This window comes from Mustela nivalis (assembly GCF_964662115.1).
Source record: "Mustela nivalis genome assembly, chromosome: 10".
Taxonomy (NCBI): Eukaryota; Metazoa; Chordata; class Mammalia; order Carnivora; family Mustelidae; genus Mustela; species Mustela nivalis.
In genome coordinates, this window is record NC_139029.1 from 507,317 (window position 1) to 534,389 (window position 27,073).

Consider the following 27,073-nt stretch of genomic DNA (forward strand, 5'->3'; position numbering starts at 1 on the left):
CATAAATGAATGAGTGTTCAGGAACGGCCAGGCTCTGCAGATTCACCACCGCCCCACACCCAGCCGGAGCGCGCGGCCACCAGCGGGCAAGGGCGCCCGCCTCGGTCACGAGCCCAACGGCCGGGCCTTCCCGCCGGGACTCGGCTCCCTGCGGATGAACGTCGCAGGCCGGAACAGCTGACCTGGGCCACAGTGGATGCAGGGGGCACACGGCGCTGCAAACGTCAGCCACGAGAGGAAAAGCTGGCACAGGGTCATGTACATTTAAATTAAAAACTTGTGTTCTGAGAACGCCCAAAGGAGCGTTGAAAAAAAGTTACAAACCAGAAGACAAATTCGACACAAAGCCCAAAAGCTCTGCTGTCAGGAGCATGTAAGGGCGATGCCCGGGTCGGCGGAGGAGCTGGCGGCGGCCGAGGGGCAGCATGTCAGCAGGGCCCTTCGCCCTAAAGCACGCCCTGGCTGGCCAGTGGGGCAGCTGCACCCCTGCGTGTCAGCGGCCCGAGTCCCGCCTGCCTCCCGCCGTGGTTCGCGCGGTTCCCCGTAGCTCGCCACAGGCTCCCGCTTCGGATAAGCTGTTTGTCGGCGACACACACACGTTGCCCAACCTCATTTATAGTTCTCAGTCGGTGAAGCATCTGCCTTCGGCTCGGGTCATGATCCCGGGTTCCTGGGATGAAACCCCATGTTGGGCTCCCTGCTCCGCGGGGAGTCAGCCCCTCCCCTGAAATAAATAAAATCTTTTTTTAGAAAAGTAAAGTGAAAGAGTATGTACCTTTGTATCACTTTCCCATCGTTGCTGTAACAAGTTACTGCAAACCCAGTGACTTAACAGACCAGTCACGCTGGGATTCGGGTGGTCAGGGTCGGCAGTGAGTCTCGCTGCGTTAAAATCCAGGTGTGGCAAGGCCACGTGCCTTTCTGGAGGTCCCCCACACTCCTCGGCTCAAGGCCCCATTCAACCATCTTCAAAGGCAGCAGTGTGAGCTACCGTCCCCCTGGGGCTCTGTGGCTCCCACTCCTGAGGACACCTGGATAATCTGGGATCTTGTCCCCAGCTCAGACGCCGCTGAACAAGCTGAATTCCCCTGCCACATCGTCTAACATATTCCCAGGTTACAAGGATGAGGTCATGGCCACCTTTGGGGGCCCAGTTTTGCTTCCATTCTCTGACTCCGGGCTCTGCTCCTGGGTGTGCGTCCTACAGATGCTGCGCTAGTGTCCTGGGGCTGCCACCACCAGCGCAACACCAGGTGTCTCCGGGCGATGGAAATGTGTTCTCTCACACTTGCAGAGGACAGGGACCTGCCATCGTGGTGACGGCAGCGCCGTGGTCCCCCTGAAGTGCTGGGAGAGCATGTGTTCCAGGCCTCTCCAAGGTTCTGACAGCACCCTGGGTCCTCCTCTGGGTGCTCTGGGGTGACAGCGCCCTGGCTTGGCGTGGGCTAACTCCAGCCTCCACATGACGGTCTCCAGGGGCCCAGATCTATGTCCAAATACCTCCTTTTTATAAAGACACCTGTTGTAGGACCTCATCACAACAAATGACATCCCCAATGACCCTATTTCCAAAGGAGGCCACATTCTGAGATCCTGGGGATTAGGGCTTCAACCCATGATGTTTTCTCCTTGAAGAAACACAGTTCAACTCATCACACGCTCTGGCTTCGGGACACAGCAGGACCCCCCAGAGCAGCAAGGCTGGGAGCAGCAGAGAGTCCGGAATCCCGCAGCAGGAGGGCCGCAGGCGCACGGGTCCTCCTCTGGGTGCTCTGGGGTGACGCGAATGCTCCACGTCGGGCACTGTGCTGCAGGGCCCCCTTGAACACGACCGCCAGGGAGGAAGGTGCAAAAGGTGCCCCGGATTTGGCAGGAGAGGCAGGATCCGCGGTGGCCCAGACGGGGGTGCTGAGGGGGTGCTGGCTTGGGGGAGTCGTGGCCCCGAGTTGGATGTCAGGCGGGAGCAGGAGGAGGCTGCCCCGTGGAGGACATCAGAGGCCAGGCAGGGCGGGGGGGGGGGCGTTGTCACTGGGAGCCACCCAGCTCCAGCCTTGGAAGGATGACACGGCCATATAGCTTCTACCATCTCCCGACACCACATGTGTCAGTCACACAGGGAACGGCAGACGTCGGCAGACAGCACGTTAATCCGGCGATCAAGGTGAAAGTCGGCGGTGATGTGACATGGCCCACCTCACAGGCCAGAATGGGCAGAAAGTCCTTTGACTCTCCTGCCAAGGACGCATGATGCGAACCTCATCTGGGGAAACATCGGACAAGCCCACATCGAAGAGCTTCTGCGGACCCGCCTGCAGCCGTCAGAGGCGGCGTCCTGAAAGCCCGGGAAACGCCAGGGAGGCCGAGGGTCAGACGCTGCAGACACACAAGGACTGCGGAGCGCAACGTGTGATCCCAGAGGGGGTCCGTTCGCTTTCGTGGCTTTCTGGGATCAACTGTCAAAGGTGCTTAACCGTGGTGGTGACACGTCTGTGAGTGTCCTGACTTTGATGGCCCTTCTGAGGTCATGTGGGAGAACGGCATGCACAGTGTGGCTCGGTCAGAAAGCATCCCATAAGTGACTTCTCAAATGCCTCAGGAAAAGACGATTTGGGGACTAAACTTTCATGTAAACTTGGAGTTGTTTAAAAAATTAAAGAAGAATATATATAGTATTATTCCATTTATATGATATTCCAAAGTCAGTGAAACTTAATTATGGTGCTTAGGAACGCATACACAGGGCGGTGCACCTGAAGAAAAGCCAGGAAATGAGAATCCCAAAAGCCCGTCCGGGTCTTGGGGGTCAGTGAGGACTGCCTGTGGGAAGGGAAGGGAGGACTGACTTACCGTGTGGACATGGTTTTATTTCTTGACCTGGGTAGTTGCTACTGACGTTCACTTTATGTACGTATGTGTATGTGTGTGTGTGTCTATATGTATGTATATGTGTGCTTGTGTGTTTGTGTATATGTGTATGTGCATGTATACACGCACGTGTGCCTATGCGTATTTATGTGTATGCATATATGTGGCTACATGTGTGCGTGTACATGCATGTATTTAGGTGTATGTATATGTGTGTGCGTATGTGTATGTACCTGTATATGTGTGTGCACATGCATGTATATGCATGTATATGTGTATGTGTGTGTATGCATGCATGTGTGTATGTGTGTATGTGTATATATGTGTGTGTATGTATGTATGTATGTATTTAATTTTTTCCTGATGTTCACTTTAAAACCAGTCTGCGCCGGGTGCGCCGGCGCGCGCGTCCCCCTGCCCAGAGCACCTGTGAGGGAACTCCGGGCACCTGGCGGCCCAGCCGGGCGGGGCGGGCTCCGTACCTGGCGCAGCGGCTGGCTCAGCGCGGCCGTGCAGGGAAGGGTTCGAGGAAAGGACCGGCAGCTGGTGGGAAACACAGCAGGGGCCCCTCCACTGCCCAAACGGGGTCCCTTTGAAAAACCCAATAGGGGCGCCTGGGGGGACTCAGCCGGGTAAGCGTCTATTCGGGTCGCTCATGATCCCAAGTCACCGGATCGAGCCCCGCATGGGGCGCCCTGCCCAGCGGGGAGTCTGCGTCTCCCTCCGCCCCTCCCCCCGCTCGTTCTCTCTCGCTTTCTAATGAATGAATGAATAAATAAATAAATAATAGCTTTTAAAAAGTAAACTTAAAGAAGAAAGAAAAGCCCAGCGGGAGGACTCGGGGCTCCCCTTCTCCGCTGGGCTCCCCAGCCGGGGTCCCCCAACTCTGGTCAGGGCTGCCACGGCGGCGCCGCGACCCCAGGGAGGCCCGCAAAGCCGGGGGTCGGGGGGGGGACCAGCCCCAGGGCCGGGGACTCCGCGAAAACCACCGGGGGCGAGACCCGCCGCAGCAGGTGCCTGCCCGGCCGAACCCGGGCTCCGGGGCGAACGGACCCACCTCTCCGTGGCCGGCCGGGGGTCGCAGAGGCTCCTCCGGGGGCGCTCCCAGACCTGGGCCGCGGCGTCGAGGGCGGCGGGCGGCTCCGTGGCAACGAGCGACTCCAGGGCAACGGGCGGCTCCACCGGCCGGGGTGGGGCTTCGCCCGCCGCGCGCACCCCTGCTCGGGCGATGGTGCGGTCCGGGGCGCCCCCGCGCAGGCGCAGTGCGGCCGGGGCGGCCCGCGGAGAGTCCCGGAGCGGATCCCGCGGCTCGGTGGACGCGGGAGCGCGCGGGGCCGTAGCCGGGGGGTTGGCCCTAGCAGCCCCGGGGGCAGGTTGGTCCACCCAGCGAGTGTCGTGCTCGCGCCGACGGGGCCCTCCCGCGGGCGTCGTAGGCGGGGACTGCGGGCTCCACGTGCGGGCCGCGCCGAGCCGCGCGTCGCCCTCCGCAGCCCGGCCCGGGGTCCCCTGCCCCGCTCTGTCGTGAGGCGACCGGCCCGGCCGGAGCGCGTGTCTGAGCGCAGACGTGGGGGTGCGACCAGGGCCTCTCGGGCCAGGCCCGGCGGGGACCCGGGAGTGAGGGCGGCGCAGCCCTGCCCTCGCCGCGCGCCGCTGCAGCCGACCTCGAGGTGCCTCCCGGGGCCGCCGCGAGTCCGGGAAGTGCCTGGTTCCGCGCGGGAAACCGTCCACCGGGGTGGCCGCCGAGCCCTGCGCACAGCCCCGCGCACACGCCACGTTAGCCGTGGCCCCGCGCGCGTCCGCGGTCATCGCCGGCTCGCGGGGCGCGGGTGTCTGCGCTCCGAAGCCTGGGCGGGAGGAGCAGAACCGCGGCGCCCCATCAGCCCACGGTCGCTTCCCCGACAGAACTCACACTCCTGCCGCCCCACGCCCTCCACCGGGCTGCTTCCCCCGGGTTGCCCGCTGGCCTCTGCGGATCCGCAGCCCTCCGTGCCCTGTCCACGGCAGAAGCGGAGGCCGGCCGAGGGCTGCAGAGAGCCCGGGCCGAGCCGCTGCGGAGGCGGGAGGACTGTCGTGTCTCCCCATGGAGTGATCATCAAAACCTACTGTGAAGGGACAAAAGTGGTGCAACGGGGTGTGTCTTCCTAAGAAGGGGCAGAGGCGCTAAGAACGTCCAGGTACAGGTACTTCCTGAGGGTCACGGAGAAACAGTTACCAGCCGGGGTCAGGAAGGTGAGCTCCACGCGGAAATGACATTTCCCTGAAGGTGCTTGTCCCTTTGGCTGTGGAACTGTGTGGCTGCAACGCCAAAAACAAGTCAGTTCCTAAAAATTGGAAACAAAATGAAACAAATGAACCTAACTGTATGTCAGGTATTAACCTGACAGAAAAGAATTCAAATGACTTTAAAACCCAACAATTTGATCGTACTTAACTAGGAAGGGCCAAAAGAGCTCCAAAGAACGCTCGGGTTGTTGGCAGTGGCCCCGGCCTTAGTAACCTTAGGACCATCGCCGTCCGGAAGAGCGCGCAGGGAGATCAGGAAATAGCTGGTGTGGGAATGTTAGGAGCCAACATTTTAACTTTGGGAGAAGAGATAGGAATGTAAAATAAGTTAAAACTGTAATCTTGGGTGCCAATGGGAAATATTAGTATGAATTAATAGAACTTTAAAAATGTATTTCTGGGGCACTGGGTGGCTCGTTCGGTTAAGCCTCAGACTCTTGCTTTCAGCTCAGGTCATGATCTCAGGGTTGTGCGACTAAACTCCAGTCCAGCTCTGCGCTGCATGTGAAGCCAGCTTAGAATTCTCCGTCTCCCTCTGCCCTTCTGCCCCTGCTTGCACACTCTCTCTAAAAATAAATAAATATGTAAATAATAAAAAAATTACTTCTGGGGCGCCTGGGTGGCTCAGTGGATTAAGCGTCTGCCTTGGGCTCAGGTCATGATCTCAGGGTCCTGGGATCGAGCCCCACATCGGGCTCTCAGCTCAGCGGGAGCCTGCTTCCCCCTCTCTCTCTGCTGCCTCTCTGCCTACTTGTGATCTCTGTCTCTGTCCAATAAATAAATAAAATCATAAGAAAAAATTACTTCTTAGTTCTGTCCACTGAAAAGGTCTAGAACCATCTGGTATGGTAGCCACTGGACATATGTGGCTATTTCAATGTAAAATTAATTAAAATTAAACACTTGAACAGACACTTGTACACCGGTACAAATTTAAACTTCCATTCCTTGGAGCACCTGACTGGCTCAGGCTGTGCAACTCTTGATCTTGGGGTCGTGAGTCCAAGCCCCATGTTGGGCGTGCAGCCTACTTTTAATTAAAAACAATTTTAAAAAATAAATAAAATTCCATTCCTTGGTTGCAGTAGCCACATTTCACGTGTTTAGTGGCGCAGTGTGGCTAGCAGCTGCCCTATTAGAGAGCAAAGATATAAAAAGTGCCTGGTTGGGTTGCACAGTCTAGAAATAATCACTAGCTCAGTAGCAGTGAGCACTCAGCACCCAGCTGGTTGTCCTTGGCCCTATTCCTGGTAGAAGAAACCACCGCTTCTTAGAAAAATGACTGGTATCAGATCTAAGGCAGAAAACACACAACATGATCTTGGAGCATCTTATCAACAGAAAGCAAGGGAATTACTAACGAGTCCAGCATTGGGTCAGAGGACTTGCTAGTCAATGTGGAGATGCTCCCATTGGCCAAAGTAAGGACAATTTGAGTATTAAAAAAAAAAGTAAATACAGTGGACTGAAGCACAGCAAATATGTTAACATCCATGAGTTCATTTAAAAAATAAAATCCTCATTGATTGCTTTTTTTTTTTTTTCATTGATCACTTTTGAAGGCTGCTAGGATGCTGCGTCACCATTCTGGAAATGGATGAAGCTTCCGTGGCAGAGCTCGGCTCTGATCTCCCTTCGAGAAAGGTTTTGCATTTAGTCAAGAGGAGTGCAGCAGCGCTGTAGTGGAGCTGAGTTCACTCTCTTTCTGGGTGGTTCCTGGTCAATGATCGACCATGGCAGGGGCTCTAGGTGGCTCTAGGTGGACCTCCAGCCCTGGGGCTCCTCTAATGGACAATCTCTGCTCCAGAGTTCTCCACCCCTTCCCTCAGATCGATCAAAACTTAGTAGGGTTTGCATCAGAGTTAGGTTCTCCCTGCTCAATTCTGCTTCTCCATGCTTTCCACCCACGGGCTTCAGATCAGTATTGTAGTCTGTGGTTTCCTCAGCCCAATTTTGATCCAACCCCCAACCCCCATCTTTCACAGGCATGAGCTCCCAATAAATCTCTTGTATTCTGAATGCCATGTCATAGTCTGCTTACTGGAGGACACACATTAATAGTTGGTAGCAGGACTGGTCTGAGGTAGTAGATACTAAGAGGGGGAGTTGTAACTAGATCACTCGCTGCCCTGCTAGCAGTGAGTTCGCATCCTGGGTCAAACGTGGATGCCTTTAACAAGGTGGTATCCCACTGATACAATTTTCACAAATAATAAGTTGGGAGAACAGTGGTTGGTGCAGTGACTGACAAGGACGTGTGTTTGGGAGGATGAAGGAGATACATACAAGAACAGTACATCTCAGGGTCACGAGCTCGAGCCCATCTTGGGCTCTGCACCCAATGGTGAGTCTGCTTGAGATTCTTTCTCCCTCTTTTTTGCCCCTCCTGCTCACACTCTCTTTCTCTCTCTCTCTCAAATAAATAAATAAATCTTAAAAAAAAAAAAAAGAACATTACAGTGATTTGGCTGCAGAGACATCTCACGGAAGAATATGCGAAGACGGAGATAGTTAACAGATAATTGAAACTAAGTGTGTTGACACCAAAAGCAAAGGCAACAAAGCAAAAATAAACAAGTGGGACTATATTAAACTCAGAAGTTTGTGCGCAGCAAAGGAAACCATCCACAAAATGCAAAAGCAACTTTCTGAATGGGAGAAAATATTTGCCCATCATGTATCTGGTAAGGGGTTAATATCCAAAATATATTTAAAAAAAAACCCATACAATTTCATAGCAAAAACTCCAAACAATCCAAATAAGAAATGGTCAGGGTATCTGAACAGACATTTTCCCAAGGAAGACAAAGACATCCAGATGGCCAACAGATCCATGAGATGGCAAATACCACTCATCATCAGGGACATGCAGATCAAAACCACCATGAGATATCACCTCATACCTCTCAGAATGGCTACGATCAAAAAGACAAGAAATAGGGGCACTTGGGTGGCTCAGTGGGTTAAGCCTCTGCCTTTGGCTCAGGTCATGGTCTCAGGGTCCTGGGATCAAGCCCTGAGATGGGCTCTCTGCTCAGCGGGGAGCCTGCTTCCTCCTCTCTCTCTGCCTACTTGTGATCTCTGCTGTCAAATAAATAAATAAAATCTTTTTTAAAAAATTAAAAATAGAACTACCTTGACTCTCAGTCAAGGTAGCTTTGCAATGCCAAGGTCAGGGCCTGGTTGGAAAAACCTCCACACATGGAATGGGTTTATCTGGGTGGGTGCTCCTAAAGACTTTGGTTCCCTGGACTTTTCTGAAACATCAGAAACTGTGACGCTTGCTCACCCCAACCACTAAGGGAAACACCAGGACTCCCCTCTTATGGGAAGACACTATAGAGGTTTCAAAAATAAGGCCACAAGGTCCTTCCAGTATCTGCGCCCTCCCCATGCCCCGCCCTCCGCCCCCATTGCCAGGTTGGCAACCAGGGATAAATCGCAGCATAGCCTCATTACATACATGCTGGACCTGGTAAGAAGGAACGGTGTGTGGAAACAACAAAGCCTCACTCTAATGTAGCCGGGAGGCTCAGGGCAGAGGGCGCCCTCCGGCCCCACCACTCATCGACTGCTGACCCAACCAGAAGAGGGACTCTGCAAGTGGGTGTTAGTTACTTCCACTACCCCCAGCAGCAGGAGGAGAGGCTTTCCTCGTCTGCCCAGCAACAGCCCAGCCAATGAGAGACTGTCGCAATGTAGCCAATGGGAGACAGCCACAACTTAGCCAATGAGAAATGGTCACAATTTAACCAATGAAAGACCAATCCACAACCTAGCGGATAAGAGACTGTCACAATTTAGCCAAGGAGGGACTGTCATAGCCCAGCCAATGAGAAGACTGCATTCAAGTTCCTAGTTTGCTCCAAGGGCTTTCTGCTTACAACCACCTCGCGGCTGTAAAGAGCCGTTCTTTGTTCTCTGGACTCAGTGATGTTTTTTCTGCTGTGACTTGCTTGTGCGGGTTGCCTTTCTCTTTTGTTCCCAAACAAACCCATCTTTTGCTGGTAAAATAACTGGAATTTTTTTTTAAGATTTTATTTATTTATTTGATAGAGATCACAAGCAGGCAGAGAGAGAGGAGGAAGCAGGCTCCCCGAGGAGCAGAGAGCCTGATGCGGGGCTCGATCCCAGGACCCTGGGATCATGACCTGAGTCGAAGGCAGAGGCTTTAACCCACTGAGCCACCCAGGCGCCCTGAAATTTTTATTTTTAAGGCCAAAAGGAGCTGCAGGAATTCGCAGCAGGTGTGGGCTGTGGAATGGGTTTGCAGGCACAGCCTCCAGGGGCCAAACAGGAGCCTCTGACCGGGATAGTTTGTGGACGTGGGGCCTTCTCTCGGGACACGGATCTAACACCGTGGCAAGGACCCCAGAGGATGTGAAATTCGCTGCCAAGGTGGCTGAAAATCTCCCAAGCTGGATGAGAACGGCAAGCCCGCAGACCCAAGAAGCTCCGCAGACCTCAAGCAGAATAAATACAGGAAAATCACACCAAGACACATAATCACCAAATTGGCCAAAATGAGAAATAAAGACTCTTCAGAACACTCAGAGAAAAGACACATTGCATGCAGAGTAACAAAGAAATGTCAGTGATCTGTTGGAGGGAAACCATTCAAGCTGGAGACAATGAAGCTACAACTTTAAAACCCTGAAAGAAGAAAAAATGAAAATCAAACAAAAACCGCTGGTGATGTGAACGTCTGTACTCAGAGAAAACAGCTGGAGAAAATGAAGGCGGTTTCATGGTATGTAATTATATCTCAATAAAGTCGTTATTAAAAAAGTTTTTGAATGAAGGCAAAGTCCTGCCGCTGACTGGGATGGAGTGACCGAAAGCTTCCCCGGCCCTTCTCAGGCAAGCGCCACCCAGGGGGAGCAGGAGCCATAAAGGAACATCGACAACATGGATTTCATCAAGATTAAAAACTTCGGCTCTTGAGGAGTTCCTGTTAGGAAAAATGAACTGACAGGGGCGCCTGGGTGGCTCAGTGGGTTAAAGCCTCTGCCTTTGGCTCAGGTCATGATCCCAGGGTCCTGGGATCGAGCCCCACATTGGGCTCTCCGCTCCGCGGGGACTCTGCTTCCTCTTCTCTCTCTGCCTGCTTCTCTGCCTACTTGTGATTTCTCTCTCTCTGTCAAATAAATAAAATCTTTGAAAAAAAAAAAAGAAAAAGAAAAAGAAAAATGAACAGTCAAGCCCCAGACTGGGAGAAAGTATTTGCAAGACGTACATCCAGTGAAGGACGTCTATCTGCAATATGCAAAGAACTCTTACAACTCAATAAGAAGGCCAACAATCTCATTTTAAAATATTGACAGACGGGATGCCTGGGTGGCTCAGTTGGTTGAGCGTCCAACTCTTGGTTTCAGCTCAGGTCACGATCTCGGGGTCATGAGTTCAAGCCCCAGATCAGGCTCCACACTCGGCTGGGAGTCTGCTGCAGATTCTTTCCCTGTGCCCCTCCCTCTGCTCTCTGTCTCTCAAATAAATAAATACATCTTTAAAAGAAAATATTGTGAAAAGATTTGAACAAGCCTATAAAGAGGTTTCAGAGTCATAAGCCATTAAAAAATGCACATTAAATCCACAATGAGATGTCTATGCATAGTCACAAAAATGGCCAAAATTAAAGATGTATAAGTGAGCATTGATAAGAGGCAGAGTAACTTAAAATCTCATCCATCGCTGGTGGGAATACAAAATAGCACAGCCACACTGGAATACAGATTAGTAGTTTCCTATAAACATACATTCTCCTTAAAATCCCATAATCCTACAACTAGGTATGTATCCAAAGAAAATGCCCACACAGACACTTGCACTTGAGCTTTTAAAGCAACTTGACTCCTAACAGATGTACCTCGGTACAGCCCAAACGTCCATCAGCAGGTGGCTTCACGCTGTGGGGTATATTCATACAATGGAATGTGACTCAGCATAGAGATAAACTTCCGATCCGGCCAGCATGTGAATAAACCTTAAAGGTATTACGCTGAGTGAAAGGAGTCGGACACAAGCTTACTGTATTAGTCACTCATTGCTGTGTAACAAACGGCCGTGAGACACCGTGGATCAAAACAACACCCTTATCCCACAGCTTTAGTCAGGGTCGGGTCCCCAGCTCTGCCTCTTACAAAGCTGAAGCCAAGGGCCATGTCCAGGTTCACAGTCATCTTGAGGTTCACGGGGTCCAGTTGCACTCTCCAGCTCACTCTGGCTGGGCAGGGGACGTCAGCTCCCTTGGTCCCTGTCAGACCAAGGGCCGGTCCCCAATTCGTTGCCCGGTGAGTCTCCTGCTACACCAGCTCTCAACATGGCAGTCAGCTCTTCAACGCGAACAAGTAGGGTGCCAGCAAGACCTAAGGCACGTGTTTCACAAGCCGACCCTGGACATGATGTCTTGTCCCTTTTGGATATCATTGAAACAGGTGAGTGGGTCCAGACCCCATGCCAGGGAAGATGTCCAATACCAGGGCAGGGGTCGCTGGGAGCCGTCGTGGGAGGCTGCCCGCACCAACCTCACACTGTGCGATCCTTGTATGTCGCACTTTAGAAAAGCAAAACTAAAGCAACAGAAAGCAGATGCTCATGGTTACTCGCGACCAGACCCAGGGAGCAGACTGACCACGACGATGGTAGAAATAGGTAAGGTCGGCTGTGGTCCATCGAAACTGTATACTTAAAATCGGTGAACTTTACTGTACATAAATTATATGTCAACAAAGTTAATATAAAGTAAAATAAAATCTAGATCCAGGCCATAATCTAAAAGGCTGTGTGAGACGTGACCTGGACCCTGCCTGTCTTTTTTTTTTTTTTTTTAAAGATTTTATTTATTTGACAGAGATCACAAGTAGGCAGAAAGGCAGGCAGAGAGAGAGGAGGAAGCAGGCTCCCCGGGGAGCAGAGAGCCCGACGTGGGGCTCAATCCCAGGACCCTGAGATCATGACCCGAGCCGAAGGCAGCGGCTTAACCCACTGAGCCCCCAGGCGCCCCACGGACCCACCTGTCGTACTCAGCTTCCCTCTCTCACTCCCTGTGTCACCGCCCACACTGGCCTGGCTTTGCTTCTTTTTGGCTGGTTCATCCCAGCCTCAGGACTTCTGCACTTTCTTTTAAAAAAACATTAAAAAAATCTTTAGGGGCGCCTGGGGGGCTCAGTGGGTTAAAGCCTCTGCCTTCAGCTCAGGTCATGATCCCAGGGTCCTGGGATCGAGTCCCATATCAGGCTCTCTGCTTGGTGGGGAGCCTGCTTCCTCCTCTTTCTCTGCCTGCCTCTCTGCCTACTTGTGATCTCTGTCAAATAAATAAAAAAAATCTTTTTTAAAGTAATCTCAACACCCAACATCGGGCTCAAACTGACAACTCCAAGACCAAGAGCCACATGTTCTTCGGCTGAGCCAGCTAGGTGCCCCAGGACCTTTGCACTTTCTGTTCTCTCTCTGAAGCACTTACCTGGCTCTTGATGTGGCTGGCTTTTTCTCCAGGAGGGATAGGCTATAATTCAAGTTCCAGCTCGAATGGTACCTCATCGAAGGCCTTTCCTGACTACCCTGTCTAAGCGTCCCCACCCCCAGCACGACTACTCTATTATTTTGGTCTTGTTTACACTCCTTCACAGCGCTGTATTTCTTCTGAAATGATGGTTCGTTTCCTCACCGACTGTCTGTCCTCCCCTTTCTAGAAGGTGAGCTCAGTGGAGATGGCGACCTTTTATATCTTCTTCACAACCCATGTCTGGACCAATACTTGGCATGTGGTAGGTTGAATAATCCATTAATATTTGTTAAGTGAATATTGATCTGGTGGGGGCTTTTTTGGGCGAAGTTTAATGAAGGGAATCAAATGTCAAGTATGAAAAAGTTCCTGTTTTTATCTGTCTGGCATCCCGCCTGGAGGATCAGCGTCCAGGACCAGAGGGAGAGGAGGGCGCAGCGTCCTCCTGCCAGAGTTTGGGAAGAACCTCATCCCGGCTGCTGGCGGGACCCCCTCTCCCCGCGGCTGGCGGGACGCCCTCTCCCCCGCGGCTCCCTGACAGTCTCCCTGCGGCTGACCCAGCCCCCGCTCCGTCCAAAGCAGACAGACAGTTTTCCTCCCTTGACTGACAGCCTTTTTGTCAGGAATGTTAATTTGTGTCTACTGTTTTCTTTACGTGTAGGATTTCAAACCACTACTTTAAAAAACATAAAAAAGGAGAATAGAATTCTGGCTTTTCCACGTTAAACATGAATGTGCTGGAATGTCTATTTGACTCCTGTGGAAACAACTCTCTGAGAGGCAGAGTCTGGGGTCTGTCGGTCTCAGGGCCTCGAACCCTGAGAACAGCATGGCCATGGCCGTGAGCTCGCCCTCCGTCTAAGGAGACAGATGACCTCCGGCCGCTGCAAGTAGTTTGCATCAGATCCTTTCTGCCGAGTTCTCTCTGCTTCTCAGACCGATGGATTCCGTGTAAGCATCACAGCATTAACACCCGCAGGCTACGCTCAAGAAAATTCTCCTGTGTCACTGCCGTTTTCTCCCCAGTAAAATCGTAAAGCAGCCTCACAAATCTATCAGGCAGGGACTTTAAATTTAGCTAGTGCTGCTTCCCCTCCCGGATCGCCGTGACTCACCTCTACCTCCCGGGGCCGTCCTGCTGCTGGGGTGGAAGCCGGCCAGCTCTCCGCCGCGGCCTCAGCCCCGGTGTCATCCCACTCCATTCGCTGTGGGCACCAGGCAAAGCGATTAAATAACACAAAAACGACGGCAGGCTGGTGGTTTCCAGAATCTAACAGACCAGCAGACCAGACTGGTCTGGTTTTTCCAGATGCAGCTTAGGGTGGCCAAGCATGGTCTCAGGGACGTGCTCCGGTGACCCCAGGGTTAACCAAGGAGGCGGAGTTTCTAAACCTTCCACTGAAGGCACGACTGTCCTGTCCCGCTCTGTGCCATATGGGGAGACCATGCCGCCTCCCTGCATAAATAGGAGAAAGACAGCAATGTCACTGCCCCCAGCTTGAAACCAGAGGGCTCTGCATGGGTCCTGCCTGATCGGGAAGCCACCTCATCAAATAAGCCAAAAGGGACTCCATGGACGAGTTAAATAGATGTACGTACGGGGACCAAATGCCTTAGGTTTGAAATTTGTTCCTTTATCATTCTCATTCCCCTGGTCTGGTGCCGAGCCTCCTGTTTTGCGCTCTTAATGGTACCAAGAAAGGAGCTGGGGTTGTCCAGGCATTTGGGCAAAGGGCACAGATCTTCCTGGAGACGGAGAACCTTTCACTTCCCCAAGGGTCCTTCTCAGGGATTTTGAAAGTCACCAAAGCCCCTCTTGGAAGGTGGTTTCTCCCCTCAAAAAGTACTAGGCACGGGATTCACACGGAGAACAACTTATGTGTTTTCCAGAGAAGGGAAGTGGCTTGACGGACCTCTGAGTGGGGAGCATTTCCCAGACCCTCAGAGGGAGGGACCAGGGGGCTGGTTCTGTCCCACAGATGCAGATGCTCCCGTATCCTGGGCCCCCCTCAGCCCAGCCAGCAGCCAGACACACAGAACCAAGGCCCTGGTTTCTTGACCTTCGCTGGGGGCACCCAGAATTGGCCCTCTCTGTTCGGAGGCAGTTGTCTGAAGGGGGCCGAAGAGGAAAAAGGGGACACAGAAGTGGCCACAAACTAATTCCTGAAAAACCAGAAGAAGGAACAATAAAAACCCCACTCTTCAGACCCAGACAAACCAGGTAGGGACTAGACCTGAAATGGAGCTCGAGGATTCTAGGGAAGAAAAAGCATTTTGACTGACGGTCACAGGAGGCCCGGTGATGCCTGCCGCAGCGGCTCCTACAGAAACCTCCTCCTGGTGTGCGCGAAAGGTGGAATGTGTGAGCAGGTGACTTCTTTACATCTTTGTCTCTTGGTGGTTCTTGAAACAGCGCTTGCCTCCAGGGCTTGCGGAAGAAGAGGCGAGCTGATGTCCCCAAACAGCCAGAGCTAAGGCTGAAATTCCTGTCTAGTGACCCTCTGCAGGGAGAGCTTAAGGTTCTCTTTATGCCTCAGCTAACAGGCAAGTGAAGAAAATGGCAGCAGACTCTGGGTCACCCTGAACTAATTGAGTCAAGTGATTCAAGGTCAAGGTTATTTCTCAGAGGCTGTTAGCACCTGGACCTTCTCAAATATTCACAGAGTGACGGTGAGCTCAGCATGGTTGCCTGGACCCGCACAAAGATCAGAGCTTGGGGCTGAAAGGCAGGAGCTCCCGAGCAGTAAAGCGGCTGCGGACCGTGCTCGTTTTGCTGGCTTTTGGAGACTGAGCCTGTGTATTTCCCTACATTTGTTAAGCACCTGCTATGTGCTGGAGGTTTAGACATGAAGGAGCCTGAAGAAGCGGGCAGGGGAGACCTCTGTTCTAGCGGGAATGGTAACAATCCTGTTGAACGCTCACAACTCTTACTTTGTGCAAGGACACACTCTGGGCGCTTGTTGGAGGACTGACTCCTCCCAACAAACACATCCGAAAGGGCCCACAGGAAAGTGGCCCCGAGGCCCTGAGACTTGTTCAGAGCACAGGCACATTCGCGCCACGTGGGAACGCGCTGAGATCTTTGCGTCTCTACCCAAAGGTGGCATTTACACCGAGACCCGCCTGGCTCTCTTACCCCCCTATTCCTGGCTCCACGAAAGAAAGCTGGGACCCCAGCCCTGGATACTTGGCCTTCCAGGCTGGGCTGGAAATACCTGGCAGCAAAGTCCTTTCTACCTGCCCCTGCTCTGGCCAGTGTCTGCGGTCTCACAAGGAGGCTTAACCCACTCCAGAACAGGTTTGCTGGCTCTTAGGTGTTTCAATGGGAATTCACTTTCTATTGTCAGTTGATAAAGAGTCCAGAAGGGAATAAATGGGACCAATGACAAAGTTTTTTGAGGGAAACTGCGAAGGGCTTTAAGTTGAAAAGAATTAAAATAGAAAACGCTCAAGGCCTTGACTTTCTCAGCTCTTTGTCAGGCCAGACGGGGAAGTCACTGCATCCACCGCCAGGACCCCGGCCAGGACCGCGGCCGGCCGGGGGAGCACCCCCAGGGCGCACCGCCCTTCTCTCCCCCAGGCGGGCCTTTCAGGGTGGGCAGAGCTGCTCTGCCTCGTGACCGCTCAGGCTCTGCTCTCCCCCAAGTGCGAGGGGTTTGGAAGGAGCTGCTGGTGGTGGGGGGGGGTTGGGTCTCTCCTCCGAGCGGGTGAACGCCGCAGGGGCGCTAGCCCCCTCCCCGAGCCACGCTCCTCAAGTGCCTGAACCAGGTGCCCGGGACCTGTGTCCCCCACAGCCAGCCCCGGGGACGAGGATCGCCGCGCCCGTCCGTCTGCAGGCGCCCGGCCGGGCAGCGGGAGGCGGCGACCAGGCGGGTCGCGGGGCTGGGTCGCCTCCCCCGCAGCAGTGAAGCGGAGCGCGAGTGCCCGACCCCCGGGGAGGGGGGCGCGGCTAGGCCGGGCGGGAGCTGGAGGCGGGGCGCTGCCGCGAGGCTCGGGGGCGGGGAGGAATCCGCGCGGCTCGGGAGTGCGGCGGGCTGGGCGGCAGGTGGGGGCGGACGGGCGGGGCGGCGGGGGGGGCGGCCCGGTTCGGGGCGGGGCGGGCTCTGGGTTCTGCGCTCCGTCCGCCCTCGCGCCCGCGCCGCGCGCCCTCCCGCTCCCGCCCAGCCTGTGCTGCTACCGCGGCCGCGGGAGAAGCAACTTCTCGAGCGCCCGCGACCGGCGGGACCTCGGCGCCGTCCCCGGTCCAGCGCCGAGCGCCGAGGCCATGGACACGCTGATCGGGCTGCTGCCCCCGCTCCTGCTGCTCTGCGCGCAGCAGCCCCGCGGCGCCAGGTAAGCAACCCGGGGTCCGCGCTGCTGCCAGGGTCGCCCTCGGTGGGGAGAACCCTCGGGCCTTCATCCCCATCCCCCGCGCCTGTCTACCTCCGCCCCCGTCTTCATCGCCCCCGTCGACTCCCGTCTTCATCCCTCCGTGTCCACCCCCATCTCCCCGCGAGGACTTTCCTCCCCCGACCCCGTCTCCCCCGCGGGCTCTTCTCTCGGGACTCACCGCGCCGCTGCCCTTGGGGCGCGGGCCGCGGCCCCTCCAGCTGCGGGCGCCCCCGGGTGCTGTCCGCCGTCCCGGTGCTGAACCGGCGCCGCTCGGCCGGACGAGGGCGGGGGAGACGCTCCCAGTCCTCCGGGGTGCCCGGGCTCGCTGGGGTCCTCCGCCCCAGAGGCACTTGGCCGGCCCCTGGCTGGCTGGTGCCCTTCCAGGCGCGGGCTGAGCGCTCGGCTCCGCACGAGCTGCAGGCAGGCAGGAAGGAGCGATCCTGAGGACACGGGGGAGGAGGCTGCTCCTTTTCCCATGGGAGCAGAGCTACACAGACGAGCTTCCGCTGCAGCTAGCAGGGCTGGGGTGGACGAGATGAGGGCTGTGGGTGGTCGTCAGAAAGTTCCGGCTCAGGACACCGGAGTCTCCTTTCCGGGGCCCTTTCAAATGGAATCCGCTGAATTCCAGAGTATGCAGGTGGGAAGGAGCCCACTGCCTGGTTGGGGGTGGGGGGGCGCGTAGGGATGGGAGGTGGGGGGGGGGACATGCAGGACAACTCGGGATTTCTAACTGTCGGGGGAGGGGAGGATGGAAAAGAAGGGTCCCCCTGGGCTGTGGCTTCCTCCCTTTGGCCTCAGGGACCCGTAGGGTCCCTTGGTTTGTCTCTTCTCTGGGGACTTGAAATGGGCTCCAGGTGGCCTGGCAGCCCATGCATTTATGCCGGTCACCTTCCACGCGAGTTGTGAGGGGACTTTTTGAGGATTATCTTGGTGCAAGCGCTGCAGCAAACCAGAACAAGGACAGCCCCACTCCTCCCCTCGCATTCCAGACTTCTGGACCCTTAGAAACTGGGAAAGGTTGAACATCAGCCTGTGTTTGGGTTATAGACACGCAGGCAGCACATATCAGGGACACGGGGGGAGATGTGTGGGGTGGGGGGCAGAGCCAGGAAGCTCTGGGTCTGGCCACAGTGTGGCCATCGTGCCCCAGACCACAGGCAGCGTTGACGCAACCCCTGCCCTCGGGAGGGCTTTGTTCTTTTATGGAGACCCATGGTCCTTTTCCCTCTTCCCACTTCAAGGTAACAGGAAGGGCAAAGCACTGAGGCGTAGCCATGGACGTATGTCCTAAAAGCCTGGGACCAGCTATGGGCCCAGGACAGCCATGCAGCTGTGATTCCCAAATGTCCCAGCTTCTTCGGATCCCAAAGTCTTAGCCCAAGTTTGACACCAAAGCTCATTGGGTGGCAAAGACTATTTGCTTTTCCATGAGGCTCATTTATCCTACTTTTGGGGCCTGCTTGTACTTTCCTGCTGGGAAATTCTCCAGACCCTCCCCCACACCCCAAGTCCGGAAGTGCATTATATCGCCTTTCTAAAAACAGAAACATTCTGAACTTTGACCCACATCTGGCTTAGGGTTTGGGTAAGGGATGTGTCTGTCTGCCTGTCTGCCTGTCTGCCTGTCTGCGCAGTGAGGCCCCGCCACGGGGAGAGCCTCTGGGCTTTATGGGCCTTGGGTGGCGACCTTCAGTGTCCTGCTGTCAGTCCAGAGCCTCCTCTCCCAGCCTCTGTGTCCCTCCATCCGGAGGCCAGGAGGACAGCACCTCCCTTCCCTCGGGCTTGTCCTCACACCCGGCACGGAGCGGTGTGGGATGATGGACAGGTGCTTGCTCTGGCTGCGGGACTCAGGGCAGATCCTGGGCTTCCTGGTGGGAGCAGAAGGAAAGTGCCTTGCGGCGCTGGTGGCTTGGGCCCAAGTTGTGCCTTCCCTGAGCTCCCACTGGTGCAGTGGGTGCCCGAGCTTGCTGGCTGCACACCCTGCGGCCGGCCCCGCTCTGGGCCCCCGGCGCCTCCGCGTCCCTGGAGGAGCTCTGCTGGTAGCTCCTGTGCCGGCTCACGGCGCGACTGGTGTGGGCTTCCTCCTCGCCTTGGTAACTGAGGTGTCAGAGCAGCTGGTGCTTCCGTGACAGCAAAGCTGTTGGGGACCGTGGGCTTGTGTGTGCACGGTGAAGAGGACCCCGCTGCCTCGCTCAGCTACACCCACCTTTCCTTGTCCCCAGGGGCACAGACAAGTGACAGGGGTCAGTTGAGGGAGAGAGGCCTGATGGTGCCTGACAGCTAGGGGCAAGCTGCCAGTGTTTTCATGGGGCCTGCTTTATCCCGGGAGTCTGGACATCTGTCTCTGAGCTTCTCTGTCTGTCCACACAAGGGGAGCCCCTTTGCTAGGCCATCGTTGGGTCCAAGGCCATCAGATGAAACAGAACCTCTCTCCCAAGGCACTAGTCAGAGTCTCCACAAGCTCGCCCTGTGCTGAGCTCCCTGCACATGGCCTGTGGACCCAGTCCACCCCTTTAGCTGCCCACCTGAACCATGGGAGGAAAGCAAGGCCCCCACGACCCAGGCTAGCGTGCCGGGAGTCCTTCTCGGATGGCCTTTGTCATCTCTTCACAGCTGGAAAAATGAGCAGCCCCTGTTGTAAGTGACAAGTGAGATGGGGCCGGGGGCCTTTCCTCCTCGGACTCCATGAGGGACGGCAACGGCGAAGAAGTCTGCTGGCGTCCTTCCAGTTCAAGGCGGTCTTCAGGGCCAGGGGCTGCCCCATGGTCCTGCCTTCATGCCTGCGAGTGGGCCTGGGGCCTGGCCGAGGAAAGGGGCGGCTGCCTGGGCCACCACCCCAGGCCAGGGAAGGCCGAGTCTCCTGACAGCCTCGTTCCTGGCAGGCTGGCCGCTGCAGCAAGACGGCAGCTGGGACGGTCCAAAAATAAAACCCAATTCCAGTGCCTTCCTGTGCGGTCTCAGGGCGGCCTCCGTGTGTGTGACTGTGCGCACTTGGGGCCAGGACTTCGCTCACGTCCTTCTTACACGTCATTACCAAATCACCTGCCCGCCCCTGCGCTGGACCAGGTCGCTGTCTGGAGGGACCGAGGTGGTTCCTGGGGGGAGGTCAGGGTTTGTGAATTTCTTTCGCTGAGGAGCTCTTGGTTCAAATTCAACCTTCTTCAAGGGGCCCATAGATGAGACAGGGGAGGGGCTGTCCCAGGCAAGCTCTAGACAAGGGACAAGGTGTTCTAGAACCCCTCTGAGACTGCAGCGTGATTACAGAGTAACGCACGAGTGCTGTTCTCAGATGCCCTCCCTCTTCCAGCCTGACGCTGGGCAGGCCTGTCCTCCGGCCAGGGGCAGGATGTGTGAGTTTCCTGGGGCTTCTCTAACAAGTGACCACAAACTGGAGGGGCTTAAGACCATGGACATTTATTCTTTCCCAGCTCTGGAGGCCAGAAGCCCCAGATCAAGTCTGAGGGCAGGGCTGACTCCTTCTGGAAGGTTCTGAGGGAGAACCCATTCTTGGGCTTCTTGGCAGTTTGGGGTCCTCCTGGGGTCTGTGGCAACCCTTGGCTCGGGACTGCGTTTCTCCGATCTCTGCCTCTGTTGTGACAGGACTTTCTTCCTGTGTGTCTGCCTTTTCTTCTTATAAGATGCCACTCTTTGTGGGCACCTGGGTGGCTCAGTGGGTTAAGCCGCTGCCTTCGGCTCAGGTCATGATCTCAGGGTCCTGGGATCGAGCCCCGCATTGGGCTCTCTGCTCAGCGGGGAGCCTGCTTCTCACTCTCTCTCTGCCTGCCTCTCTGCCTACTTGTGATCTCTCTGTCAAATAAATAAAATCTTTAAAAAAAAAAAAAGATGCCACTCTTTGGATTAAGGTCACCCTTATCAAGCATGATATCCTCTTAACTAATTACAGCCCAATTTCCAAATAAGATTCCATTCTGAGGTTCTGGGTGGACATCAACTTTGGGTGGCACTGTACCCCAGGACAGCTGAGCACAAGTAGGGGCGGGCAGGTGGGGCGGCTGGGGAGCCTTTGGCAGTCTGATGTGTCCCAGCCACACGGCGCGGCTCTGCTGGGGACAACACGACCGGCACAGGCTGCCAGTGGGACTCCCTTGCAACCCTTGGCACGGCCCCAGCTGCTCTGGGATCAGGCTAAGCTTCAGAAGCACAGGACAACCTGGGGGTCTCTGGGGCCAGGCCTCGGCCTGCCTAGAAAGGGACAGAGAGCAGGAGGTCAGCTACAACGTCCCCATGGGCCCTTCGCCTTGCCCTGGCGAGGTACTTGCCCTGGGTCAGGTTTGGGACCTCATCCGACCCTACCAACAGCCCCCCACCAGCTTTCTGGTCACACATCTCTTCTCTCAAGTCACGTCCTGCAGAACGCCTTACCCTCCGAGGCTGGAAGGAAGACCCTGGGCCCTTGTCAGGCCCTTTGAGGCAATTCATTGGCCGGCGGGGACTCTGGGACTGGCCACTCTCCTCAGGCGGGTTGTGGAGGGAGGTTGGGGACTCTGCCTGACCCAGCCCGCTCACTCAAGGCCAGGTGGGTAGGAGGCAGCTGAGCAGAGAGGCTGGTGGGGGAGGTGGAGGAATCTTGGGCACTGCTCCTCCCCGGGGCCCCCTGTTTTTGGCAGGCATTCCTGGGACTGGCCAGGTCCGGCCTGGGGCGCTTCACAGCAGTCTCCCAGGAAGGACCTAGGTCCTGTTCCTGGCTCCCAGCCCGTGACCAGCGGGCCTTTGTTTCCAGAGCGATGAATGATATTGGGGACTATGTCGGCTCTAACCTGGAGATATCCTGGCTCCCCAACCTGGATGGCCTGATGGAGGGCTACGCTCGCAACTTCCGGCCAGGCATTGGAGGTGAGGGCGGCCGGCGGGGACGCGGGTAGACTCCTGCGTCCAGCAGCGCGTGCGAGCCTTGCTGGCTCTGAGATGGCTCCCCTGAGGGTGCATCTGTGGTCCCCAAGGAGTGTGTCAGATTTTGACAGCTAGCCCCTCCAGGGAGACAGCCAGGAGGCTAGATCTTCTCAGCATCTCATCACAGAGCGTCGCCAGCACGGTCCTCCCTGCAAAGCCCTGTCCTGCCTGCCTGGCTTTCAGTGGGTGGAGAGCCTGGCTTCAGCTCCTTCCTTGCAGGGCCCCCTGTGAACGTGGCCCTCGCCATCGAGGTGGCCAGCATCGACCACATCTCGGAGGCGAACATGGTAGGTGCCGGCCACCCTCTGCCGCACCCCTGCCCGGGGCCCCCGGGACAGGAGCCGGGCTGATGGCCAGTGGCCCCCCCCTGCCTCCCGCTGCAGTACACCATGGCCCTCCCTGCCTCCCCCTGCAGGAGTACACCATGACGGTGTTTCTGCACCAGAGCTGGCGCGACAGCAGGCTGGCCTACAACCACACCAACGAGACTCTGGGGCTGGACAGCCGCTTCGTGGATAAGCTGTGGCTCCCAGACACCTTCATTGTGAACGCCAAGTCCGCCTGGTTCCACGACGTGACGGTAGAGAACAAGCTCATCCGGCTGCAGCCCGATGGGGTGATCCTTTACAGCATCCGGTGAGGACCTGTCCCCAGCAAGAGGCCCCGCCAGGAGCCAGCTTGGGGGGGGGGGCGTCCGGAGCCTCTGGTCGCCAGAACCGCTGAACCCACGGCAGCTGCAGAGGGGGCGGCGGGAAGCCCGCAGGTGCAGCTTTTTGGCCAACGCGGTGCCTTTCTGTTTTCTCTGCGGGGGTGAGATTCACATAACATAAAATTCACCATTTCTATGCGAATGATTCTGTGGCATTCAGTAGATTCGCAGTGTTGTGCAAACATCACCTCTGTCTGATTCCAGAACATCTCATTCCCCGAAAAGGAGACCCGGGCCCCTGAGCATTCCCTCACCCCCCCCCCGAACCTGCTTTCTGCCCATTCTGCACATTTCACGTCGAGTGAGTCATGCGCGACGTGTCTTCGTGTCTGCTTCCTCCTTTCAGCAGTGTTTCTGGTGTTACCCGTGTTGTGACGTCCCTTCTGTGGCTGAGTAGCATTCCGTGGCCTGGTGCCCCCTCCTGCGTTCAGGAGCCCTGGGCGGCTCCACGTGTCGGCCATCGTGGATCGGGCCGCTGTGAACATGAATGTCCACACATTTGTTTCCACACGTGCTTCTGACACGTGCCTTTTAAAAACAGCATTAGTTGCCAACCAGGAGATTTATGTAAGAGTCTAAATTCTTCTGGAGAGTCAGAACGTTGGGCAACCCCGGCCTCTTCCCACACTGCCCGGTCGGCGGGAACGCCCAGAGGCTGTCCTTCAGCGCAGGTCGGGTGCTCGGGCACCCTTGTCTTCCAAGCCCCCTGACCCGGCTTAGCCAAACAGGCATTTGGAAGGACGAACAAAGTGACGGGAGCCCAGCTGCGATTCCTGAAGGAAGAGCCAGGAGTGTCTGTCCGGGGACCGCGGCGGTCCGTGCGCCCCCCCGCTGGGGCCAGCGTCTCGCCGACAGAGCCCCAGAGGCTGTTCGGCCCCCCTCGCTGGAGGGGCCCCCGGGGGGGGGTGGCGGCAGGAGAAGCAGGATGGAGGGCACCGGCCTCCCTCCCGGAGACCTCACCAGCACGTTGTCTGGGCAGAATCACGTCCACGGTGGCCTGCGACATGGACCTGGCCAAGTACCCCATGGACGAGCAGGAGTGCATGCTCCTCCTGGAGAGCTGTGAGTGCCTCCGGCCGCCGGCCGCTCCCGACTCTGCTGGGGAGGGGCCCGGCACGCGCACCGTCAGGGGCCATTGCGGCTGACCTGGCTCGGGGACCGGAAAGCATCTGGGATGGGCCCCGTGGAGTCGAGGCCGAAGGGAGGGAGCTGCAAGGCCTGAGAGACCCGGCCCTCGTCCCAGGGGCAGTGCCTTGCCGGAGACAGGCGGGTGTGGAGCCCAGCCGAGGCACGTGTCTGTATCACGCGGCCTGCAGGACAGCCGCGGTGGGTCACCCAGAGATGGTGACCTGCCCTGTCCGCCTGCCTGGGGTGCTGGGCGCGGCCGCAGGCCTTCTCACCCCTGGCCGGGTCTTCTCGTACTGTCCCCTGTCGCTGCTGCGCTGGGCTCCCCAGGTGCACGGGGCACTCCTGCCGGGGGCTGCCGGGGGCAGCCGGGGGCGGGGGTGCGAGGCTGCGTTGCCCGCCGGGGCTCTCCCGCAGACGGCTACTCGTCCGAGGACGTGGTGTACTACTGGTCGGAGAACCAGGAGCGGATCCACGGGCTCAACGAGCTGCACCTGGCCCAGTTCACCATCACCAGCCACCGCTTCACCGCCGAGCTGAGGAACTTCAAATCCGGTAACACGGCTTCTCCCCACGAGCCGGCTTGCGGGTTGCTGGCCCCTCCAGCGGAGCCGACGGCTGGCCCTCGGGATCCCCGCGGGGACACTGGAAAACTGCGGACGGGCACGGGCCGCACCCGGGGACTCTGGGCACCACGGTGTGGACGGCCGTCAGGTTTTCTCGGCCTTGTTCCTCCGGCCTCTGCTGCTCCCTGGAGGCGGCAGCCCCTGGGGTTCGGGGGACATAAGGGGCCAGGGCGTCAGGGGCCTCCTGGGGCTGCTGTGTCTCCTGGTCCTTCCTGCCCCTTCCCAGCTCCTGCTGCCCCGTCGCTGGTGCCAGTGAGCCCAGCTGGCCCTCTCCTTGCGTTTGGCTGTGCCCCGAGGAGGGCCAGGAGAGCTGGGCTGGCCGCACGGCTGGGGTAGGAGCCTGGGCCAGTGCGGACCCGGAGCCCGTCTCCTCTCCTTCCTCTGGGCGGCCCTGCAGGGAGCCGGCCTCGCTCCAGGACGAGGGCCTGGGCAGGGGAGACCCCTGACCCATCAGGCTGTGTGGGGGAGGTGGTGAAGGCCGGGGTCTGGGGCTCACAGGGGCCGCTCCGCCCAAACGCCACCGCGTGTGTGAGGCGGGTCCCAACCCGGAGCGCTTCCCCGACAGCCGGCCAGTTCCCCCGGCTCAGCCTGCATTTCCGCCTCCGGAGGAACCGCGGCGTCTACATCATCCAGTCCTATATGCCCTCCGTGCTCCTCGTCGCCATGTCCTGGGTCTCCTTCTGGATCAGCCAGGCGGCGGTGCCGGCCAGGGTGTCTCTAGGTACGGGGCCTGACCTTTCCTCGGAGGGAGCGGGCCGAAGGGCAGGAGCCCAGAAATAGGACCCCCGCCCTGCCAGCCACAAGCCCAGGCCTCGTCTCCCAGCCCCATGTTCCCAGCTGTCCTGGACCCATGGCCAGCTGGGCCAGGTCCGGTCAGAGGAGTCTGACCTGCACTTGGGCCAGGGGTGGGGGTGCAGGGAGGTGGCGGGGGCCCCAGCGCTCACCACCCCTCCCCAGCAGGTATTACCACGGTGCTCACCATGACCACGCTGATGGTCAGCGCCCGCTCCTCCCTCCCGCGGGCCTCGGCCATCAAGGCCCTCGATGTGTACTTCTGGATCTGCTACGTCTTCGTGTTTGCCGCGTTGGTGGAGTACGCCTTCGCCCACTTCAATGCTGACTACCGGAAGAAGCAGAAGGCCAAGGTCAAGGTCAAAGAGCAGAAAGCAGAGGTGAGGCTGAGCCTGCTGGCTCCCTCGTGTCCAGGGTCAAGGACAGCCTCCCCGACACCCTCCCAGCGGCCCCCAGTCCCCACTCCCTCTAGCCCCAACATGAAGAGGCAGCACTGCTGGGGCCCCTTGTCCCGGGACCTGCTCAGGACCCTCTGCCCCCTGCTCTGGGGAGGTCACTCGCAGCCCCCGGCGCAAAAGAGCAGGTCCAGACTCTGGCCCATTCTGCGGCCGGACACGGGGGGACGTAGGCCCTGGCCCAGGCTGGGGTCCTGGTGTGGGGAGCCGGCCCTGGGCTCAGCCCTGTCTCCTCCCCCGCCACGCCCCGCCGCGCAGCTGGACGTGAAGAACGCCATCGTGCTCCTCTCCCTGTCAGCCGCCGGTGCCACCCAGGAGCTGGCCGTGTCCCGCCGGCACTGCCGCGGGGCTGGGAACCTCATGGGCTCCTACAGGTGTGTGGAGATGGAGACCGGGCAGGCCGAGAGGCCGGGGGCGGGCCGCTCCGGGGGCCGGGGAGGCCTCCGTGCACTTTTCAAGCCCATCGACGCCGACACCATTGACATCTATGCCCGCGTGGTGTTCCCGGCGGCCTTCGTGGCTGTCAACGTCCTCTACTGGGCGGCCTACGCCATGTGAGGCCGGAGGTGAGGCCTCGCCTGTCCTGGAGCCCGCAGCGGCTGGGAGAGGCTCTTGGGCTGACCTGCCTGTTTCGAGGGGGCATGACAACAGGCCCATGAAATGAGAGGAGAGCCTTGGCCTCGCTGAGGACCCCAGACTCTGTCCCCACCGGCTCCCGGAAGACCACCCTGGGGCTCTCCTGCGGACCCCTGGCCCGGCCCCTCCTGGACGGCAGACCCAGCCTGACCTGGGGCTGAGTCACACAGGCTCAGGGCCCTGGAGGCACTCTGCGTTCAATGCAAAAAACCATCCCGATTCTAGGCATTTGTGCTGTGGGCCTGGGACCAGGTCCTGGGAGACTGGGAATGGGCGGGGCCGCTTTCTCGGTGAGACGGTGGAGAAGGGCATCCGTGGGCCTTCGGTCCCAGCATGAAATAAAACGGAGCCTTTGGCTGCTGGCTGTGTTCTCTGTCGCTGGGGCTGAGCTGCAGCCGTGACCTCGCTGACTGGAGAGCCGTTCTCTAGCTGTGGGCTCCCTGGGCTCCGGACCGAGAGACTTGGAGCTGTGTCCCCCCAGGCGAGCCACGTGGCCACATCCTTGGGCATTAGCGGGAGGGCAGAGGTGCAGGGACCTGGAGAGGTTGAGGAGTCAGTCACACCTCCCCTTAATCTCTTGGCCCCGTGGCCAGGGCGCCACTGTGCTGTCTTCTCGGACATGGTGATGGGTGAAGGGGGGTCCCTGAGCCCCACAAACACCGCTCAGCTCCTTCTCATCTCTGCTGCCACCGTGGACGTGGGGTGACAGGGCTGCAGCTGGTGATGGGGGTTGCTGGTCGTCGGAGATCTGAGTTCGGGGGTCCAGATTTTCCGTGGCACCAACAGAGCATGTCAT

General features: G+C 57.6%; 2 protein-coding genes across 6 annotated transcripts in view; one reads left to right on the plus strand and one right to left on the minus strand.

Moving 5' to 3' along the window:
• Positions 1-17,659, minus strand: part of CFAP74 (cilia and flagella associated protein 74) — a 75,764-nt gene extending 58,105 nt beyond the window's left edge. The window contains exons 1-4 of one of the 2 annotated variants that reach the window (XM_082686240.1): positions 17,202-17,659; positions 13,768-13,857; positions 3,923-5,444; positions 2,751-2,817 (exon numbers count right to left, since the gene is read on the minus strand). In XM_082686240.1, coding sequence (XP_082542366.1) covers positions 2,751-2,817; positions 3,923-4,671 — 816 coding nt within the window. In that variant the 5' untranslated portion in view covers positions 4,672-5,444; positions 13,768-13,857; positions 17,202-17,659. The remainder of the gene's footprint in view (positions 1-2,750; positions 2,818-3,922; positions 5,445-13,767; positions 13,858-17,201) is intronic. The other variant, XM_082686239.1, reaches the window with a different exon arrangement.
• On the plus strand, positions 16,750-26,639 carry GABRD (gamma-aminobutyric acid type A receptor subunit delta). Of its 4 annotated transcripts, none has more exons than XR_014299591.1 (10): positions 16,750-16,984; positions 21,765-21,877; positions 22,154-22,221; positions 22,350-22,570; positions 22,848-22,944; positions 23,623-23,705; positions 24,186-24,323; positions 24,960-25,115; positions 25,352-25,566; positions 25,900-26,010. XR_014299591.1 is itself a non-coding variant. In XM_082686260.1 (9 exons), exons 1-9 carry the CDS (start codon positions 16,917-16,919, stop codon positions 26,197-26,199), a joined length of 1,362 nt encoding a protein of 453 aa, XP_082542386.1. In that variant the 5' UTR covers positions 16,753-16,916; the 3' UTR covers positions 26,200-26,639. The 4 variants fall into 4 exon arrangements, 2 of the variants coding, with proteins under 2 accessions (XP_082542386.1, XP_082542387.1); XR_014299592.1 differs by having other exon boundaries at positions 16,752-16,984; positions 25,355-25,566; XM_082686260.1 differs by lacking the exon at positions 22,848-22,944 and having other exon boundaries at positions 16,753-16,984; positions 25,900-26,639.
• The last annotated feature ends 434 nt before the right edge of the window (positions 26,640-27,073 follow it).